This window comes from Ctenopharyngodon idella, chromosome 20, assembly GCF_019924925.1.
Source record: "Ctenopharyngodon idella isolate HZGC_01 chromosome 20, HZGC01, whole genome shotgun sequence".
NCBI lineage: Eukaryota > Metazoa > Chordata > Actinopteri > Cypriniformes > Xenocyprididae > Ctenopharyngodon > Ctenopharyngodon idella.
The window spans coordinates 13,155,312-13,176,783 of NC_067239.1; the positions used below are offsets into that span (position 1 = coordinate 13,155,312).

The window sequence follows — 21,472 nt, forward strand, 5'->3', positions numbered from 1 at the left end:
CAAGCGTGTTTGATATATGGACCAAGATTTCGGACTCCGTTCAAGGGGGCGCTGTCGAGCCCCCCTGCCACCCCAGGTACCAGCCTCTGCGGCATCCTAATGGCCGCAGATTCCAATGTGTGTGCCAATTTTCACGAGTTTTTGAGCATGTTAAGGCCCCCAAAAAGCCCAGAATGATGAAAAAAAATAAAAATAAAAAAAATAATCCTTAGGGGATCAAGAGGGCCCTGCGCCAACAGTGGCTTGGGCCCTAAAAAGCTACACCCAGTGAGCAGCATTTCTGCGGTCGGAAATGCCTTGCAGATTAGAGAGGTCTATAGAGATTAGCCACACGTGCAAGCTGACCATAAGGCTACCTTAACTCAGATTGTGGTGAGCAGAGTAAGCATTTGTTACGTCCTAGGATGTGTATATAAGTGGGAGTGATTTTTGTTGTCTGCTTTTTTTTCTGTTTGTTTTCTTTCTCTAAAACTCTGCTAAAGACTATCAGGTGGTGTTCAATCAATTGGCGACCTCGCTGATTACTGCGCTATCCTGACTGGTCCACTGGAGGAGTTGTTTGGAGTTAAAAGGCAGAGCTTAGATGTTTGGAGTGTGGAGAACTGGAGCAACAGTCCCTTCTGTTGACTTCATTTTGGTGTTTGGGGTTAACTTGTTGTTGTAATATTCCAAAGAAATTATCTTTTGTCCTCTTTTTGTCCATGTGAGTAATTTTTTGTTAATTAATTTTTACTATATTTTACTATTACTATTTTCTTTTTTGCTTATACAGTACTTTTCTCCTATTTTTGGCCAGACAGGGAGACAGTGTATTTTTCTGTAATTCATTTTACTTTCTTCTGTTAGTTTATGTAGATTGTTTATTATGTTGGCCTTGATCCTGAAGTTTTGTTTCCTTCCATTTGGTTAATACATTTCATTTTATTTTGCATCAACAATGGTGTTGTGTTTAAGTTAGCAGAGGGGAATGCTTCCTCCTTTTCCTTTTTTTTATCACTCCTTCCTGTCTCTAGACTGGGGAGGAACATAATACATCTCATATACAGCATGTGGAAACAACAGCAGTAGACCATGTCAGGTTCTACTTCTGTCAGCCAAGAACAGAAAGCTAAGACAGCAGTGTGCACAGGTTTGCCCAAAATGGAAAGACTGGAAAAACAGCCTGGTCTGATGAATCTCAGAATTAGGCAGCAAAAGCATTAATCCATGGACTGTGTGAACAGGCCAGGCCCGTAGTGGTGACGTAATGGTGAAAGGGGGATGTGCCAATGTCTTGGTACACTTTAGGCCCATTAATACCAATCAGTCATCACTTGAATGGGCACCACTATACGGTAGGTGTGTTTAACTACTATGTACTTACATAAAAATATTTGGTACAATAAACTTTTTGTGTTCATTTTGTATTGCAAAACACTTCTGCTTTTGAGATGGGATACAATTAAGGATACGATTAAGGTTAAGGACAGATTTTTGGGTCTGGTTAGGTTTAAGGGAGGGTTAAATGTTGTTATAGTGACAACACATGAAGCACTGGGTCTGCAGCAAAGCCGCACCCTGGAATCATACTATTCAGGTAAGGGATAGTAAAGATTAAAGGGTTAGCTCACACAAAAATGAAAATAATGTCATTTATTACGTTCTACACCCGTAAGACCTTTGTTAATCTTCAGAACGCAAATTAAGATATTTTTGTTGAAATCCGATGGCTCATATTTAAATCAGTTAATGTGAGTACAGTGGTTCAATATTAATATTATAATATGTTTTTAGTACATTAATGGATCTTGAGAGAGGAAATGTCATTGCTGGCTATGCAGGCCTCACTGAGCCATCGGATTTCAACAAAAATATCTTAATTTGCGTTCCGAAGATTAACGAAGGTCTTACGGGTGTGGAATGGCATGAGGGTGAGTAATAAATGACATTATTTTCATTTTTGGGTGAACTAACCCTTTAAGGTAAGGGTCAACAGTGTAATTAGGGGTTCAAGCACGTAGCGCTGAAACCCTATTGTAATTGTAATGATTTTTATTATTTTTCTTATGCATTAAAACTGATTGGGCAGCCCAAACTGTAAGGCCTAGAGACTTGAAACTTTGTCAGATGGTAGTAGTCTTGCTCGCTACTCAAGATACCCGGACTCGTCCAAATTGGCCAATAGGTGGCGCTACAGCGATCAAAAACGCTAAATCTCTAATAACTCCTATACCGAATATCTCCGATTTCATTTTCATTCATCAAAATTTTTCGCCATTTTAAATTTTTCGCCCAATCGGAACCAAACCAGTGCAGAAATGTTCTCTGGAGTCTGAATATCAAAAGTTATCAAAAAAAGTTGAAATTTCGATTCAAGGTCACTAAGGGGAGCCAAAACGTTCGAAACGGGCGGAGCTACTTTTACTAAAATGGCTATAACTCAAGAAAGAAATGAGATATTTGCACCAAACTTGGTACACATGTGAAGGGGCTCAATCTTTGGTCACGATAAAAAAATCGTGTCGATTGTACACTAGGTGGCGCTATAACTTGAAAAAAACTTGAAAACAGCTGTAAATATGTAACCGTTAGTCCGATCGACTTGAAATTTGGAATGCAGTGTCTTGGTCCAAGGGGGCATGATAGTCTATGAGGACATTGGCGTATCTAAAAAAACATGGCCGCCACCGGCCAATGAAGTTTGAGCACCTATTAGACAAGGTTAATGGAGGCTGATCAGAACGAAACTCGTGGGCATGTTCGACTCATGGGCCTAGAGGTCTGTAAGAATTTTGAAAGAAATCGGCCACTAGTTGGCACTAACGAGTTTTACGCCTCAGTAATCACATGGTGTTTAACAGATTCACACAATATGCATATCATTGGATAGTGCTCCACATTCTGAACAACTTTGCCTCAAGAACCAATGCTGTCAATCAAATCATTCATTAATTATTCACAAATATGTGAAAAACCTACTTTTGCGAACTAGTCCTAGGTTTTTCGCCCGATTGGAACGAAACCAGTGCAGGACAATTCTCTGGACTCTCTAGATCAAAATTTACCCTTTGGGTCACTATAACAGGGTCATTTAGAAAGTGGGCGTGGCTAAATATACCCAAAAGACTATAAAGCCTAAACGAAAACTCAGAACTTCACGAAAATAGGTGAGCAGCATATGATTCTAAAGAAGCATGCCTATTTTTATGGAGATTGGACCATAGGTGGCGCTATAACTGTTAAAAACCTTTAAAAAAACATATGTTTTTAATAGTTTTGGATGAAAATGTGTATAACTTTGGGTGTGGTTGACTTACTTTCAAGGGAGTCATGTGCTTAGACTCCTGAAACCTCGCCGAGCCCAACGATACCAGACTTGCCAGGTTTCGGCTTATGGTTTGTGCTACATTGTGATTTAGCGCTTAAAAAACGTTTGCGAATATCTTCGAAACCATTAGTCTGATTGAGACGAAACCAGCGTAGGAAACACGGAACCTAAGTTGATTAACTAAACATGAGTGCCCAAATGTCAAAATTTTGATAGGAAGTGGCAAAAAAATCCAATCAAAGTCTTTCATGGGTCATTTTTTATGCTCTCATATATATAAGTGTCTATAACTTCAAAACGAAATGAGATATTTTCACCAAAATTAACACGCATATGTATGGGCACACTCTGAGGAAACCCCAAAAAAGTGGGGAAGATCGTGCAATAAGTGGCACTATAACTGTCAAAAAACCTTTAAAACCATATTTTTTCTATAGTAAATTGCCTGACACTGTCATTTTGTGCCACCAGATGGCAGCAATAGGCCACTAATATAGTTCAAGGTTTCAAGGTTTTGTCATTTAAAATCCCTTTAAACTATATAAATCCTTATAATAATATTACAAATCACATTTTGTCAAGGTTTACCACTTCATTTGTTCATTTCTCTGTGTTTGTTTTAGCATATATCATAGCTGTTCCTCTATGATTTAAGTGGTTACATGCTTACTAAATAAAACAATTCCTTTTTACGCATTCGTGCTTAAAGGCCTTAAATGCTTGAACCCCGATAAATGCTGCTTGCACCTTAAATTAAGATGTAATTACATAAATTAATTACAGCTGTAATTACATGCTGTTTTTTAATAGAAGCACAATGTAAAAACATTGTACACAATTGTATCAAATGATTCATTTAAAACCCTTAATGATCATGTTAGTTGATCTATAATGCGCGATGGGTGCCGCAATTGAGAGAATCTGATCTGTTGGACATAAATTCACCCACTTCTCCCGAAATACGTGAAAGTAAGTGACCGGTGAACTGGGAAAAGAATAGAGTGAACTATACAGTTACCTATACAGTGTGTATCTGATTTGAATAAAACACATAGTCAAATTATAATTGAAAGGATTATTATTGCCGCTTCCATAGACATCGGTGTGTATTTAACAAACAATAAATGTATATTTTTGCAAGTACTTATGTGTATTTAAATGTCTGAAACCTAAAATAAACATTATGTGGTTGAAAACACTGAATAGTTGTGGTATGTGACAAGTGCTGAGCGCATCCGTCTCTCGGGCTCAGACCAAACAAAGAGTAAAAGCAGGTTCGAATTTAACAGGTGATCACATGATGCACTGAATGTTTCAATCGACAGCTCAGGCATCGAAATCTGCGTTCTGATTAGGTCCGGTAAACCCTAATCAAAACACCTCCAGGGCCCAGAAAACACCTTATACCCCAGAAGGTTAAGTGTGCTCTCTTTGAAGATGGCCAGAGCAGCGGGCTGGGTAACACCCAATACCTTTGCAAGATTTTACAGTCTCCGGGTCTGAACAGGTAAGCGGTGGGCAACTGGTTGGATGTTCTGCTTACACACAGCACCTTTCCCCTCCTTGAGGTGACAACGTTTGCTTTTTTGTCCATGTGAGTTCCCCGAGCCAGCGAACCCTGGACGTGTTTTACCCTTCAGCACCCTGCAGCAGTCGAATTTGGCAGAGGAATTCAACGCCAGGCCCAGTACTCGTGAAGTATGCCCTTTTCAGGTCAGCCCGCATACTTGAATGGCCGGGACATGTTCTCAGCTCCTCAGCACAAACCCGAATGAGTGGATGCACACCATCTGCTTTTATACCCGAATGTCTGGGGGAGTGGCGCATGCAAATTCCACTCGCCGATTCTCATTGGTCTTTTCTCAGAGGTGTGACCCACTACACTGTACACTGACACAAAGTCTCATTCCCTCCACCAGAGAACGGGGGTTACAGCAGTAAACAAGACATTTTTGAGAGAAAAACGAGGCCCTACTCAGTATCAGAACAGTGTTGCTAATAAGTGCACAGTGCAAAATATATATCAGGTTCAGTAAGGAAAAAATTGTATATTTTTCAATTATAATTACAGTGTGTTACATGCCCAAATGCCAATCAGTCAATTTAAAAGTGAATGAATTCTGGTAAAGCACAGAAGCAGCTGCCCTAATAAAACCACATCCAAAGGTGCAGATGTGCTGTGTGTAGTTTATGCAGATTATGTGTATATGGTTATGGGGGGTTCAACATACCCAGGTTGACATCTAGCTTTTTATCATTGAACTGCGACTCCATGCTGTGGGGAGACAGGAAATCTGCCAACAGCTGGCTGTTACTCAGTTCAGGGTGATGCAGCAGTTTCTTTAGAAAACACAGAATAAAAAAAAATTACATTAACACACTTGAGGGCTTTTCACACTTTTGGTCATTGTAAACCCAGGGTAAATGGAATGCTGGGTTATCTTGTTTAAAATTTAACATTCCTCATTTAACTGGGGTTAATAATTAATCCTGGGTATTCATTAGTTTCAGACTGTACATTCCAAAACCCTAGGCTAACATTCTTATTTGCATCTTTGAGGTGTCAGTGGTCATTGATTGGACAAGCACAGCTCACCATCTGTTTACATAAGGGCTCTAGCATTGCACATCCTCATATTACACTGTTGACTTTACTATCAAGGTTTTTTTTTTTCTGAATGGACTTTTCGGACTATAAGCATAAGAATGAATTCATTCGAATTGACGCGTTTTCCACTGCCATTTGACATTTTTCTAATCAAACTCTGTAACGACTTTTGATACAACATGCTGTGTTTCTCTGACTATACAAAGCACATGAATATGTGGCACGCAATTGGTTGTCTTTTACTAGCATCTAGCCATAACATTCTAACACCACATAGTTTCACATTTTACACATTTGGCACCTCAATAAAGTGGTGCTAACCCTGCTCCGGAGCAGTGTTTCATATCCCTGGTTAAAAAGCAGTGCTAACCCCGCTTTTAAATATAAAGCGTGAAACGGATATTTTCCCAGGGTTAAAAGTAAGATTTAGAATGACGATAACCGGGGGTTAAATGCAGTGTGAAAAGCCCTATGGAAAATTCTTGTGTCTGTCTCTGTGTATATATTGTAGATCACCTTTTCTTTTCACATTCAATTATACTTAACTAGTTTTAATGTTATATGTTTATAACCGACACTTGAGCTTGTAATTTACTTTGATAAATTCATAAGTACTGATTTCAGTGTAACCTTATGGCAGACGGATGATGTTTGTACTATGTTAATAAGATGAAGCAAGTGTACAAGGTCAAGTAAATTACCTGTAAATATTCCTCAAATTCACATCGTTTGGAGGTCAAGAATTCATAATTCTTTGGTCCAATGATTCTTTTAGAAGGGAGTTGAGCATCCTGGAATGGACCTGTAATACAAAATCAAACTAGAGAGATAAATAAACCATAAACATGAAAGCTCAGTCATGAAGACAGAGACAATAATCAGCTTTACCATGAAACTCTGTGAGTTTAGATTCGAGCACATAAAACTCCACGTATTTTCTGTACACAGACCAGCTCTCAGTCTCATGCCCCACTGCAAAGCAAATAAGAACTTTCACAAAGTGGCTCTGTTCTCACAGGACATTGGCATCATAAAAAGAGTGTAAATGTCTATGTTTATAAATGTAGTTTTGAAACTCACCATTCTTCCTGTCGTGGCGCTCCACATCGATGCAAAAGACTGGATTGCGCTCTTTCTTAAGTTCGTCCTCACAAAAATCCACATAAGGGATTGAGATGGTCCAAGCGGAGAGGTTGCGCAGTGATCCTGGAGTTCCAACCCCCTCCACAGGCACTGGAGAGTCGTCCTCAAGCACCATCGCTGCCTCCTCCACCTGACCGTACAGAACAGCGAATGTTCAGCCAGAGTTCAGCCAGCAATTTTAATTATTTTTTAGCACCAAAATGGATTCCAGTGCCAATTAAAATGTATGCGTATTTGTGTGCACGTTTTGTAAAGGTTTTTATTTACAATAAACTGTATATATATATATATATATATATATATATATATATATATATATATATGCAACACAAAAATAACTATGGTTGCAAAGACTGTTTGTATAGGCTACATGAGAACTGCTCTCTCTGAATCAGCAGCAGCACCGAAACAGATCTGATTTTGTCAAAGGTTTAATCTACACAGGCGGATCGTTGTCATTTAGAAATGAGATTGCGTGGGTGTTTGAATCGAGATTGCGATCTTTTAATGATTATTCATGCAGCTCTATGATATAGCGTAAGCTCCAGTGAAAAGTGACGAACATGGAAGCGCAGAGTAAAACAAAACACCAGCCATGAATTAGAAGTCCAAAATGAGGATTTTTTTAAATCAAAATGTCGGAGGATTTCGATATAAGACTGCATCTCCCGTTGATGACGGCGCACGTAATCTTATGACTTTACGTAAGTTGAAGCATCCCGGATAGACGCACGAACGCACCATTTTAAGACAATTACAAATCTACAGTATAGCTAAAACAACTCACTTCTTTTCACGGTTTTCCATAGCTGTAAACAACGCATGGTTCTCATGAGAGTCGCCTATTCTCACTGGAGCTTATGCTATGCCAACGTCCTACGTTCACATGTTTGAATGCCACTCTCTCGAAAATGCGCGTACGGCTATTGCCAGAAGTCAGTTATTACAGTTCATAAAGTTCTAAATATGTACATTTCTCTTACAAAAACCCATTGTTTCACTTCAGAAGGCCTTTATTCACTCCTTGGAGCTGTGTGGAGTACTTTTATGGTGAATGCATCCACTTTTTGGGCTTCAAAATATTTGGTCCCATTCACTCTCATTATAACATTTGGAAGAGTCAGAATATTTTTTAATATATCTCTGATTGTGTATGACTGAAAGAGGAAAGTCATATACACCTAGGATGGCTTGAGGGTGAGTAAATCATGGGATAATTTTCATTTTTTGGGTGAACTATCCCTTTAAGGACTCTCTTGGTGCAACTGAAGTTCAGCATCCTCCAGCCCAGCGTGGCAACGACTACTGGATCGCAACTCTGTGCCCTTCCCATTGCACGCTACCCGCATCACCAGTGGAAGACGTCTCTATTGCAGGACTGATCACCCGACTGTGTGGAACGTAAATATAAACTTACCAAACCTCTTCCTAGAGACCTTGGCATCAGGTTATACCTGCAGCCTATGTTTTTCTAACTTGCTTAGATTATTACCTGGGTCAGCTTCTTTAACAAATAATAGGTATATTATTTGTTTAATAATAAATAAGCATTTATTTATCACCATTGTACCAGAGCCATTAGGTGGTTTCCATAAGAAGCATTCCCATACAATTCTCTTCCATTCTACATCCAGTTCAACAGCATTGCATTTATCCATTCTGTGTTGACTTCATGTATTTGTTCCTATGATTTAACTCATTATTTTCCTTTTGATTATCTTTTAGCAGTGCATATTCATTATTAGCATTATTAATCATTGTGGTATTTACTCTTGCATATCTATTGTTAATAAATTTCATTACAACTGTGTCTTCATTGTGTTGATGATCAAAGACTACTAGTTGTCCAGACTCTCGCTAATTCTTCAGATAAATCAGCTGACCAACTCCCTCAAATTTACATTAATTCTAAATGATTAAACAGCTCTTTTGGGAGTGTTCTTAAATTGTTAAGGCAGTATTCTTAAAGGGTTAGTTCACCCCAAAATGAAAATTCTGCCATTAATTACTCACCCTTATGTCGTTCTAAATCTATAAGACTTTCGTTCATCTTCGGAACACAAATTAAGATATTTTTAATGAAATCTGAGAGATGTCTGTCCCTCCATTGACTGCCTTGCAACAACCAATTTGACGTTTCAAAAATTTCATAAAGAGATCGGAAAACTAATCCATATAAATCGAGCAGTTTAGTCCAAATTTTCTGAAGAGACTTGATGACTTTTTATGATGAACAGATTTAATTTAGGCTTTTACTCGCATGTAAACATTGATCAGCAAACATAAGCAGAAGCTCAACTTAACCTGAATGACATGCAAGAACAAACCTCTTACTTCCTGCGTAACCAATGAGGTTCATCCTCGTGTGTTACGCAGCATGTTTGAGTTTCCGCAAGATTTTTGTTTTTGTGCATCATTCAGGTTAGGTTGATTAAATAAATGCTTTGTTCATAATGAGGAGGACATTTTAAGCTATGTAACTTGGATGTTTTAATGGTACAAAGGCCTCTAATTTGACTACTCACATCATGACCCTTTTAAAATGTTCTTTTTTATGTTCACATAGTTAAAGAAAATAGTTAAAATAGTAGAAAATAGTTCCAACAGTCAAATTTTACTGGTATTGGTATTGACTACTGAAATTTTGGTATTGTGACAACACTAGTTCCGAAACTGTTCAGTGTCAGCATATTTCTAAATGTTTTGTCTCACCGTGTCGTCTTCTCCTTCAATCATGGCATATTGTGGTAACATTGCACCCTCCATCGTGCTGCTCTTAAACACTCCCTTTATCTTGCTGCCAATTCGGCTGATCCCAAATGACTCTCCACGCTTCGACGTGTTCCTGTACACAAAAACACACAGCTGTTGAATTGTCACAAACTCTAAATGGTTCCTTAAAAAAGTCAAACAGCACTCTACACTGCACCAAAGTCACACAACCAATGACAGGGTGCATAATACAATGGAAACATAATCACAGGAAATTATGGGTATACCCAAGTGCCTTTAAAAGAATGTGAGCAATACAGATACAGGCTCAAACAATGCAAGGCAATGCAGAAAGTCCAGAGAACACATGCAGCAATCCTGTTGCCTGTGCTGAACTCGGACCACTTTTACCTTCAGAAAACACTTTCTGACAGGCAAACTGGTCTATGATGAGCAGCAAGCTGGGAACATCTTCCACCCCAGACTTACTTCCTGGGGATGGCTGGTAATACTGTAGGGCGACGTGTTAAGACGGATGTGGGTGTGGCTCTGGAATTGACCACTGGGGACCTGTGGCCAGTGACATAATTCCTGGCCAAAGGGATGCTGTCAAGTCTAAATGAAGCAAATAAGCATGCCAGCACAAGGGGAAAAACAAACAAACAAACAAAAAAAAAAAAACAGATACACATCAGCACTAAAAGGACAGCTGGAGATGGGAGATGATAGATTCAAATGCACATCAAATTGACATTAATTACTAGTTCATTTACATAAATATAAAAAAATAAAAAAGTATCTGGTGCATGTAGCCATGCAAAGTCAGCAGGTAGTTTCAGGATCAGATGGCACACCCACAGTCCATTCGCTGACCACCTAACTCCTATTGCACACAAAACTGAAAAACACTTGTCTCAAAACTGTATCTAGCTATTCAGTCCATTAAGAAACAATCAACAAATAAAGTTAGATTGAAATGGGAGAAAGAATCCAGTCTAGGCATCTCAGAGGAAGACTGGCTAAATATTTGTTCTGTACAGGCTACCTCTACCAGCTCGGGTATGTGGAGAGAATTCTGCTGGCGAAATATTATTAGAAATGTGGGGAACAATTGGCGGATCATTTTCATGAATTCTGGAGCTGCCCAGCCATTCAGTTATATTGGCAGGAGGTAATACAAGTAATACATATCATTTTCGGTGAGGGAATTGATTGTTCTTTTTCCACAATTTATCTGGGCAATTTAGCAGCTCATTTGATGAAGAAAGATAAATATCTTTTAAAGATATTATTAGCAGCCAGCAAGAAAGCTGTAACAAGAAAGTGGCTACAATTAGAACCTCAGACAAAGACTGACTGGCTGGACATTGTGACCAGTATCCAAAATATGGAGAGGATGACATTCGCATTAAACTTACGGATGGATAAATACTTACAGTATTGGGAAAAATGGATTGTGTTTATGACTCTTTAACATGATTATTGTCTGCTGTATCATCTGAGATGTACTTCCATCAATATGTTTATGAAAGAATGTTTGGGTGACCAAATGGCCGTTCTGTTGTTTAGATGTGATTGTATGTTGTTGTTTTTGTTGTTTGTTTTTCTTTTATTTTTTCCTTTTTTTCTCTCTCTAAAAGATAAAAATAAAAAGAAAGTTTCAAAAAAAAAAAAAATTTGAAAAACACTTGTAAGATCCAATCAGATTGCCCAACTACAACATAATATCCATGAGTCAGACTATCAGTACGCCAGAGAACAAAACTCTGTGGACGATATAACAGCTTGTGAGAAAGAAGTAGGTGCTGGATTTGCCAAAGTATGTGAGGTCGGAATCAAAACTTTAATTTAATTTAATTTTTAATTGAGGTTCATAGAAGCATGCAAACTACTGTAGGCATTATCAAGGACTTTATGTTACATTTTGTTTTAATTCTGTGTAATAATCTGTATTTTCATCTTTTGGACAGACAGTATTTCTTCTCACAGTAAGTCTGCATGCATTTCTGCTAGTGTTTTCTGAACTGTTCTCAGCCAGAATGAGTTGTTATATTATTCAGACTTTATACCGCAACAGGAAATCAAAGGTCTGGTTACACAGACTAGTCAGGGAGTGAATATAAACAGCTCCTCGACTTGTGGGTTTGAGTCTCAGTGCCGGCAGGAATTGTCAAGGGGGGAGTGAATGTACAGCTCTGTCCACCCTCAATACCACGACTGAGGTGAGGCCCTTGAGCAAGGCACCGAACCCCCAACTGCTCTTCGGGCACTGCAGTGTGTGTTCACGGTGTGTGTGTTTGTTCACTTGGATGGGATAAAAGCAGAGCACAAATTACGAGTATGGGACACCATACTTGGCTACATGTCACATCATGGCACGTCACCATCTTATCATAAAAGCCGTCACCACACTAGCCGACTCGAAACAACTCAATTTATCACAATTAGCAACTGTTGTTGCTGATCTTGTCCCCTTCGGAGAGTGGATTCCATTCTGTTATTAAACTGAATGGAATCCACACAAAACTAAGCTGAGCTGAATAATGACACTACTATCTTCTGTAGAGCCATTTGCAGCTGAAATATAAGTCATTTTATAAATAATGAATATTGCAACATTAACAATTTTATTTTACGGTTTATAACTGTGAAGCTGCTTTTAGACAATTTTTATTGTATGAGGCACTATAAAGCTACAGCAAGATGGCGACTGTCTTCCACAGTGATTGTTTATGTTAATGGTGTGCTCCTGTTCCACATTAATTCGATGCCCAAACAGGCCATTTCAAAACGTAATGGGATCAGTGGGAAAATTCATAGGCAGTCGCTTAGTTGATCAGCCAGTGTTCGATGTGTTCAGTGTTCAAAGCAAAATCAGATGATTGTTGTGATATTCAAAACCATTTTTGTTGCGTTTTGAGTTAAGAAATGGGCAGCTGACTCAACAGCAAACTTTTCACACTGCCAAACCTGCATGTAGTCTGACATCCGGCTGAAGAAAAATGTAAAAACCATCTCCTAGAATCCTTCTGATGTGACAACAAAGGAACCAAATGAAAAAGGCTGAACTCTGAAGTTTTCAACTATAATATATTCAAATATAGAATAGGGCTGGGCAATATAACTGAGGGGAAAAAACTATACATTTTTCAGTCATTTGATAATATTTCATATAGTGGGGACCAAAAGTCTGAGATCACATGGGAAGTCTGGTATTTTATTAATTTAAGCATTGAAATAATCAGTTTTAGGATTTGGACATTGTACATTGTTTCTTGTTTCCACTGAATCACACCAGACATTCACAGATCATACCAGAGGTTTAAGTTCATGTCAGCTTGATTGATGCTTGTAGTAAAACAAGAAGAGACATACTAAAGGGACAGTTCACCCAAAACTGAAAATTCTGTCATCATTTACTCACCCTCAAGTTGTTCCAAACCTGTACAAATTTCTTTCTTCTGCTGAACACAAAAGAAGATATATTGAAGAATATGGGTAACCAAACAGCTGATGGGCCTCATTGACTTCCATAGAATGGGAAAACATACTATGGAAGTCAATGACATTCTTCACAATATATATTTTTTTGTGTTCAGCACAAGAAAGAAATTCATACAGGTTTGGAACAACTTTGTGGGTGAGTAAATGATGACAGAATTTTCATTTTTAGGTTAACTATCCCTTAAAAATCAAATATTTTTAAGTTTTGGTCTAAGACTCTGACCCCACTATACTATTTTGACAATGATTTGTTATAAAAAGGTTTAAAAGGTTTAATATTTTCAGTACATATCAAGTTAAAAATATGTTAAAATCATCATGATATTCACTATATTCATACTGCCACCAAAACAATATTGTAATATCTTGTAAATATCTGATATATTGCCCCTCCTATCAAACAGTCTAAATGCTCTTTATGACATTGAGTTGCGTCTTATGGCTTTCAGGCAGCTTTATATGGCATGCAGTGAGAGCACTGGACAACAGCCACTTGAACCTCAACAAATACACTTACCTTAAATCATCCAAACTCAAATTCCTGGAATAACAGGCAAAAGGGATTACCATCTGCCCTACATGTCTCTCACTGCTACACATGTACAAGTCTATATGAAGTGAATAATACTCACTCTTTGATAATGAAGCATGTTCATGTTGTATGAGCTTTCTCTCTCACACAGAATATACAGCAAAGAAAGGTGCCACTTAACCGATTGTAAATAGTAATGAAAATGCCTATTTATTTTTTTTTTTTTTAGTTTTATGGAAACTAATTCTAAATGATAATATTCATGATAATATAATAATAATTATTATTATTTAAATATTTCTGTTTTATTAAAACAAAAATTAAAGAAAAAAATATTACTATAGTAATTATGCTATTGTACTGTAAAATAAAAATATATATAATTTAATATTATTTAGAACAACAGTAAAATTATAATACTAATATTTATGGCTGTCTTCACTTCTGTGCTTTCAAATCAGTAGTCAGTCTTTTCATATTTAAACTATGTATGAACAGAACTATTTTTTGCAATCCCAACTATGTTCTGCTGCTGTGTAAATGTAGAAACACACACATACAATTAGAAGAAAACTCACCTGTTTAGCTTTGAATTTCTAGCAGGAGACTCAGCACCCCAGAGCAGATGTCGAAAATACTGAGGATAAACAGAGACAGACGCATGATGAAGAGTTTAAACACAATATCTTCAGCAGCTCTGAAAAAGCAATCCTAGGAGGTTACCTCATCACTGTGGCAGAACATGGGGGTGAACACTTTCTCCAGCAGAGACAACACATGTTCATAGGCCTCAAATAGACATCGCATGGTCTGGAGCTTCACCACGCCTGTATACGGCCCCTGAGCGACTACAGGAAATGACAGAGACGGAGAGAACAATGAGAGACAATGGCACACAACACAGCTGCTGCACAGAAAGCTATAATGAGACTGACTGTTGTGGATCTCATCTATGATGAAGGGGTCAAAGCTGATCTTGTCGATGCTCTCCTCCAGACAGTACGTCTCATAGATCTTCTGCACCTCCTCATGCAAACGCTGCATCTCAGTGTCACTCAGATCAGGACACAGGATCCGGTCATTAAACTCCTCTAAATACAAAAAACACAAATGAAAGAATTTTCATTCACATTTACGTTCATTTACATTCATTTTTAACATTAAACATTGTACAGGTTAACATTATGAACTTTTGAACAATTGCTGTTTACTTTTCACAATACGTGTGAACAATTTTGTAAACCAAGGTATCTATTCAAAGTTATTCATTTTCCGATGCGCTGAACAAAATCCTGCCAAAGCAACTACGCTGATCTTATAACTATGTTGTATATACTTTAGTGCTGTCAAACGATTAATCGCATCCAAAATAAAAGTTTGTGTTTAAATAATGTGTGTACTCTGTATAATTATCATGTATATATGGGTCAATGACGTGACATGTCTTTTTTTGTCCAAAGGCCTTAATAATAATAAAAAACAAAGATATGACATCCAAAGTATGTAAGGTAGTACACCTAGATCTCTTTTAAAAAATAAAAAATATATACAATAATTTATTTTTATTCGAATCCAAAAGGTTTTAATTATATTTTGCTACATATAAAGGTATTTTAAAGATTTTAAAGTGTCAAAAGTAATTTGGTGTAACCGTCCAAAGGCCAATACAGCCACTTAATTTGTGATTAATATATCTTAAAATGTAATAAGTGAATATATTTTTTATTCTGGCATGATTTTATAACATCATATATCAACATAGTGCAAAATGGTATTAAAATTATGTGCAGAAGTCGTTGCTTTGTTATGAGAAATAATGTCTGGAAAAAGGAATTTCATTGATGTCATTCGGAGTAACCAATATAAAGGGACCATTTTGGATCAAGTCATGCGGTCAGTATCATGTGACAGGATGTGACATCATTCAGACACCTGCAAAGGAACACATCGTCGTGAAGCAAAGTAACTAACTCTCTTTTAACTATTTGAAACATTCATGTCTTAACTTGCTAATACACATGTCCTGAAACGTCAGGTCATTCGGTACAACCGCTATAAAACATGGAAAATGTTGTAATATTTTAAAAACTTGTACTAAATATAAAATGTTTGATTGTTCTTTTGCTAGACAGATAGCAAGCTAACTAACTAGCTAGCTAGATATTTTTTTGAAAATATCGTCATTCGGTATAACCAAAAGTGTCATTTGGTAAAACCGAAATTTTGGTTCAACCGAATGACTTTTTGGTGAAAAATTTTGTCCATCTTGTAAAAAATGACAAAAGCAGTGTTAATTGATTATAAAAACCACATAATCTCATCGTTAACACTTAATAAAACTTTAAAATTAATTATATCTCCATTATGTTTTTTTACACTTTTAAAAACCTTATTCGTCAATGACCCATATTAATACACACACATGCATGTATATATGTAAGAAATATTTGTTATATTTATATATAAAATATTTATATTATATAAAATTATATATAAATATATACAGTATATGCATGTGAGTGTATTTATATATACATAATAATTATACAGAGTACACACATATATATTATTTAAACACAAACTTTTATTTTGGATGCGATTAATCATTTGATAGCCCTAATATACTTATAACATTGTTAAAGAATAAATCACTTTTGTGGTCAATAACAAATTTAAAATGCTCAAATTTGAATTAAAGCAGCATATGTAGTGGGAAGCATTCACTAGGGCATTCCAGGGCACGGTTTTATGGTGAGGACCAACTCTGGCTGCAACCACAGAGAAAGGTTTGCAACATTTTCAATGGAACTTGGTGGACTAACATAAACAAATGTCCTGCTGATAACACTGCTAGGACAACTGCCAGACACGGGCAAGAAGATGCATAGTACCAAACAGGCATCAGAGAGCTAGCAGCATCAAAAACCGATTGCAGTCTCGCCTCACGTCGCCTTTGGCTGGGACAAAAAGTTGAGCTTAAAATAAACTGCCAAGAGTACAGCTGGTACGTATGTGGCAGAAGACTCTATTCTCTATTTTAAGGCTGCATCCTAGTGAGGCTGTGCCCTTCCTAGTCCTAGTCCAGTCCTTCGGAGGCTTGTAGGCTAGAGTCCTCAGCATTAAACACTAGAATGAGACGGTGACGTTGATGTCATGTGACAGTGGTGTAGTTTGTTTATAGCCTACATTTAGCTTTTTACATCTAGTGATTGTATTTATGCTTCAAAATACATTTGTGAAGATTATCATGATAAACAAAACGTGTAAGAATCAAACTTTTGTTAGTCACAGAGTTTATTTTCTGCAATAATCATAAAACAAAGTGGAAAATTCCTTTTGGGTTTCTGTCGAGGGAACCACAGTAATGCGATCTTTCCAGGTTGGCTCAAAAATATGTCATCCAAAAACTCATTGTACAGTAAACCTTTGATGCCCTTCACAGAGCACTCACACATACAGTATATTGCCATTTATCAAATAACATTTGAAATAACATCAAAGCATTTGAAAGCAGCCGCCTATCAGCGGTCATAGTCATAAGACAAAAAGGGGAGTGTAATTGGTTTGCTGTATATTTAAAGGGATAGTTCACCCAAAAATGAAAATTCTGTCATTAATTACTTACCCTCATGTCGTTCCAAACCCGTAAAACTTTCATTCATCTTCAGAACACAAATGAAGATCTTTCTGATGAAATCTGAGAACTTCCTGTCCCTCCATAGATAGCTATGTAACTGAAACTTTGATGTTTCAAAAAGTTCATAAAAAGATCGTAAAACTAATCCATATGAATTGAATGGTTTAGTCCAAATTTTCTGAACACGATCACTTTATATGATGAGCAGACTGAATTTAGTATTATATTTACATACAAACATTCATCACCTCACACATCAGTTGTGGTAAACGGAAGCTCAAGCGTGTTCACTTGACGTGCAAGAACCAATGAGGTTCATTCTCATGCGTTACGCAGCACGTTTGAGCTTCCGGAAGAAGTGTGTTCTCTCGAGTGTTCGCTGATCAATGTTTATATGTGAATAAAAGCCTAAATTCAATCTGTTCATCATATAAAGTGATCGAGTCTCTTCAGAAAATTTGAACTAAACCACTCGATTCATATGGATTAGTTTTACAGTTTATGAACTTTTTGAAGCGTCAAAGTTTCCATTGCGTAGCTGTCCATGGAGGGACAGAAAGCTCTCAGATTTCATCAAAAAGATCTGCATTTGTGTTCCGAAGATGAACGAAAGTCTAACGGGTTTAGAACCACATAAGGGTGAATAATTAATGACAGAATTTTCATTTTTGGGTGAACTTTTCCCTGAATTTTTTAAATTATTACAATATAGATGATATTCCCTTATTTTATATCGCTCCCCAGGCGCCACACTGGCTGCCCACTGCTCCGAGTGTGTGTGTGTGTTCAATACTCGCTGCTGTGTCTCCACTTGAATGGGTGAAACGCAGAGCACAAATTCCGAGTATGGGAGACCATACTTGGCAACACGTCACGTCACATCACTTTCACTTTCTATCGTCAGCAAAGAAACCCTGATAATATCACTAATATTCAGTGTATTGCTCAGCCCTTCTTCTTACCCGAACCCAATGTGCATACAGTAAGTTTTTAAAAAGAAAAAACTTGAGACAGATCCGATAAAATTAGACCTGAGTCTAACCAGACAGCATTTTTTTTTAACCCAACCAGACCTGAATATAAAAGGCAGCACTTTTAGTTACAAATGAAACAGTCATGAATTGTATGCATATTAGAAGTGAAATGCATGTCCTCACCCACAGTCAGGCAGAACTGCAGGACATGTACCGCTCCTTCCTCCTTCAGGAAACTCATGAAACGGAACAACAAATCCTGCTGCTCTCTAATCTCCTTCAAATCCAACTTCAAAACCTGGCAGAATAACAAACAAAAGAAGCAACCTGTAAGGTTTTAAGATATTTACTAAACCCAAGGACTCAAAAAACACTAAAATGATACTGGTAGTGTGGAATTCATCAACCTTATCACTACATCCCTTTTCTTTAGACGTCCTGATAAGCCTGAAAGCGTCATGTTAAGGTGACGAAGTTGTACCTACCGATGATTTCTTGTTGCGTGTATCTGCAAACTTCTCCAAGAAGGGCACCAGTGCAGATGGAGGGTCAGTGATTGGCTCAGGCTAGCAGCAAAATGACATAAAAATAGAGAAAACAAAATGATTAAAACACACTTGACAGTAAAGGCTGACTGAACATTCTTTTATTGATTTGGTTGAATCACTCACTGGAGAATCATCAATGAAGATGAGCACCATGTGATTTACTGTGTCCTAGGGGGGAAAAGGTGATTTATAAATTGGATTAACAACTCTAAGATTCACACACAGAAAAACAACATTTATTTACATATATATGTTGTATCAAATGCAGCTATTGCATAAAATATACAAGCAAAATTCAGACAACTGTAGCCAACTTAATGCGCAAAAATATCTTAGGTTTAATAGCTGTTGTTTTGTTGTATTGTGTCTTATTGTGTCTTGATTTGTTTTATGACTATCATTCAACTGTACGGTGTCCTTGAATGTTTTGAAAGGCACTTTTAAATAAAATGTATTATTATTATTATTATTAAAAGACAAAGATAAAATATCTATGGTTTAATGTCCTCATTTAAGGTAACATGTTTCACTCACAGGATCAGCCACAAAGTCCATTATTGGCAGAAAAACAGAACCTGTCATGACTTCTCGAATCAGCAGGGCCAAAGATCTGAGAATAAACCACAGAGCTTAAATGAGTATAGCAGAGAAACCAACTGATCCTCATAAAACTTTCATGAAGTAATTCATGCCTAGATACTTTAAACAGTCATATATTATGGGTAAAATCAGTACAGATGTTTAAGATGGTTCTCAAATCACTATAAATGGTCGTGTCTTTGTATACAATGAAGTTCAAAAGTTTAGGGTCAGTAAAGGCGCTTTTTTACTGCATGGTACAGTTCGGTACGGCTCGGTACAGACTCGTTAGTAGCCGAGGAGCGGATCCACGGCAGTAAAGGTGGCGCAACTATATCAGTCTATAATCCCACCCACTTTGAAGCGGTACTAAACTGCAAACCGAAAGTAAAGCGAGCTGTTCCAAACCGAACCCAGCCGAGCCGAGTTGTACCACGCAGTGGAAAAGTGCCATAAGATTTCTTAAATTCCCCTTGTGGTAAAGATCAAGTTTTTAATGTTGTCTATATGTCTATGTGGTGTTTTTAATAAGCTTTAAGACAAACCATGTGCAAATTCATAAATCAACACCATTGCTGAATATTTTATCTTTAAAACTGCAGTGATCTAAAGGCAGTTTCAAACCCGCTCGCTGGCGTTTCTTACGTCACAAACTACTTTGTGACCAATCACGACAACGTGACGGCGGGCTTTAGCATATCATTAACTGTGACCACTCTGAAGCAGGGGAGTCTTAAGAAGCCAGGTTATCCCGGTATATTTTTCTGTTGATATGAAAAATCGGGTAGATTTAGCAATATAGCGGATGTATGATGTATATTACGAAGTTATGATGAACTATATGCCTTTCTACAACTGTATGAGTTGTTCAAAGCGTTTCTAAGGATACTGATTTTTAGTAGGCAGACTGAGATGGCACATTAATGACCATTATGTGTCTGACTTGTAAAGCCATACCATTGTGCAGCATTTACCTCAGTAAGATCTCTGAACTCGTGCGAATGAGTGGAGGCGGGGCTAATTAGCATATTCATAGATCCGTGTATATTAAATGAAGCAAGGGTGTACAGTTACATTCAAACTATTTTAAGACACAAAGAATTTTTTTTCACAGGAAAAAAAAAAAATGTCAGTTTGGTGATCAAAGATGAGTTTAAAAGGAATAAAATTATTAACTACAGGGGGACTTTCTTTTATTGACCAAGGACACATTATATTGATCAAAAGTGACAGTAACTAAACTTTTTTAAACTTTCTATTCATCAATGAATCTTGGAAAATCAATTATCACAGTTTTCAGCATTGATAATAAGAAGAATTTTTTCTTCAAATCAGAATATTAGAATGATTTCTGAAGGATCATGTGACACTGAAGACCGGAGGAATGATGCTGAAAATTCAGCTTTGTCATCATTGAAATATATTGCATTTTAAAATATATTTGAACAGAAAAACAGTTATTTAAAATTGTAGTAATATTTTTACAGAATTTTTGATTAAATGCAGCCTTGATAAGCATAAGAGACTTTTTTCAAAAACATTTGAAAAATCTTACAGACCCAAACTTTTTAATGGTAGTGTACTTTGTGTGAATGTGTGAGGTGTACCTGCAGTCTGTAGCTCTAGGGGGCATGACATAAGGAAACAGCAGTTCTGTGAGTTTCCTCAAGTACAGCAGCTCATCTTTGCGGCTCCGCAGGGCCACGTGCAGATCGGCACCGTACTCAACTAACGCTGCCTGCTGGAGGCTCTCGGTATTCTTCACTGTTCACGCAAACAATTGAAACAAAATGAAAAAAAAAAATAATAATAACATAGCTAATTATAATGATGGTGCCAAAATGCAAAATGTCCTTTACACTCTTAAGTTTACAACAGAGATGCTCTATATGTTATAATGGGGATGGAAATTCAAAGAACCACTTTTT

General features: G+C 37.2%; 1 protein-coding gene across 8 annotated transcripts in view; it reads right to left on the reverse strand.

The window, feature by feature from the left end:
* snx14 (sorting nexin 14) overlaps window positions 1-21,472 on the reverse strand; it is a 75,627-nt gene that overhangs the window by 44,258 nt on the left and 9,897 nt on the right. For 7 of the 8 annotated variants that reach the window (XM_051875574.1, XM_051875577.1, XM_051875576.1 and 4 more), the window contains 14 exons: window positions 21,152-21,308; window positions 19,500-19,575; window positions 19,089-19,133; window positions 18,903-18,983; window positions 18,601-18,715; window positions 14,742-14,897; window positions 14,530-14,654; window positions 14,385-14,443; window positions 13,792-13,815; window positions 9,771-9,903; window positions 6,996-7,188; window positions 6,804-6,887; window positions 6,617-6,717; window positions 5,539-5,647 (listed from right to left, as the gene is read on the reverse strand). In XM_051875574.1, coding sequence (XP_051731534.1) covers window positions 5,539-5,647; window positions 6,617-6,717; window positions 6,804-6,887; window positions 6,996-7,188; window positions 9,771-9,903; window positions 13,792-13,815; window positions 14,385-14,443; window positions 14,530-14,654; window positions 14,742-14,897; window positions 18,601-18,715; window positions 18,903-18,983; window positions 19,089-19,133; window positions 19,500-19,575; window positions 21,152-21,308 — 1,458 coding nt within the window. The remainder of the gene's footprint in view (window positions 1-5,538; window positions 5,648-6,616; window positions 6,718-6,803; window positions 6,888-6,995; window positions 7,189-9,770; window positions 9,904-13,791; window positions 13,816-14,384; window positions 14,444-14,529; window positions 14,655-14,741; window positions 14,898-18,600; window positions 18,716-18,902; window positions 18,984-19,088; window positions 19,134-19,499; window positions 19,576-21,151; window positions 21,309-21,472) is intronic. The other variant, XM_051875578.1, reaches the window with a different exon arrangement.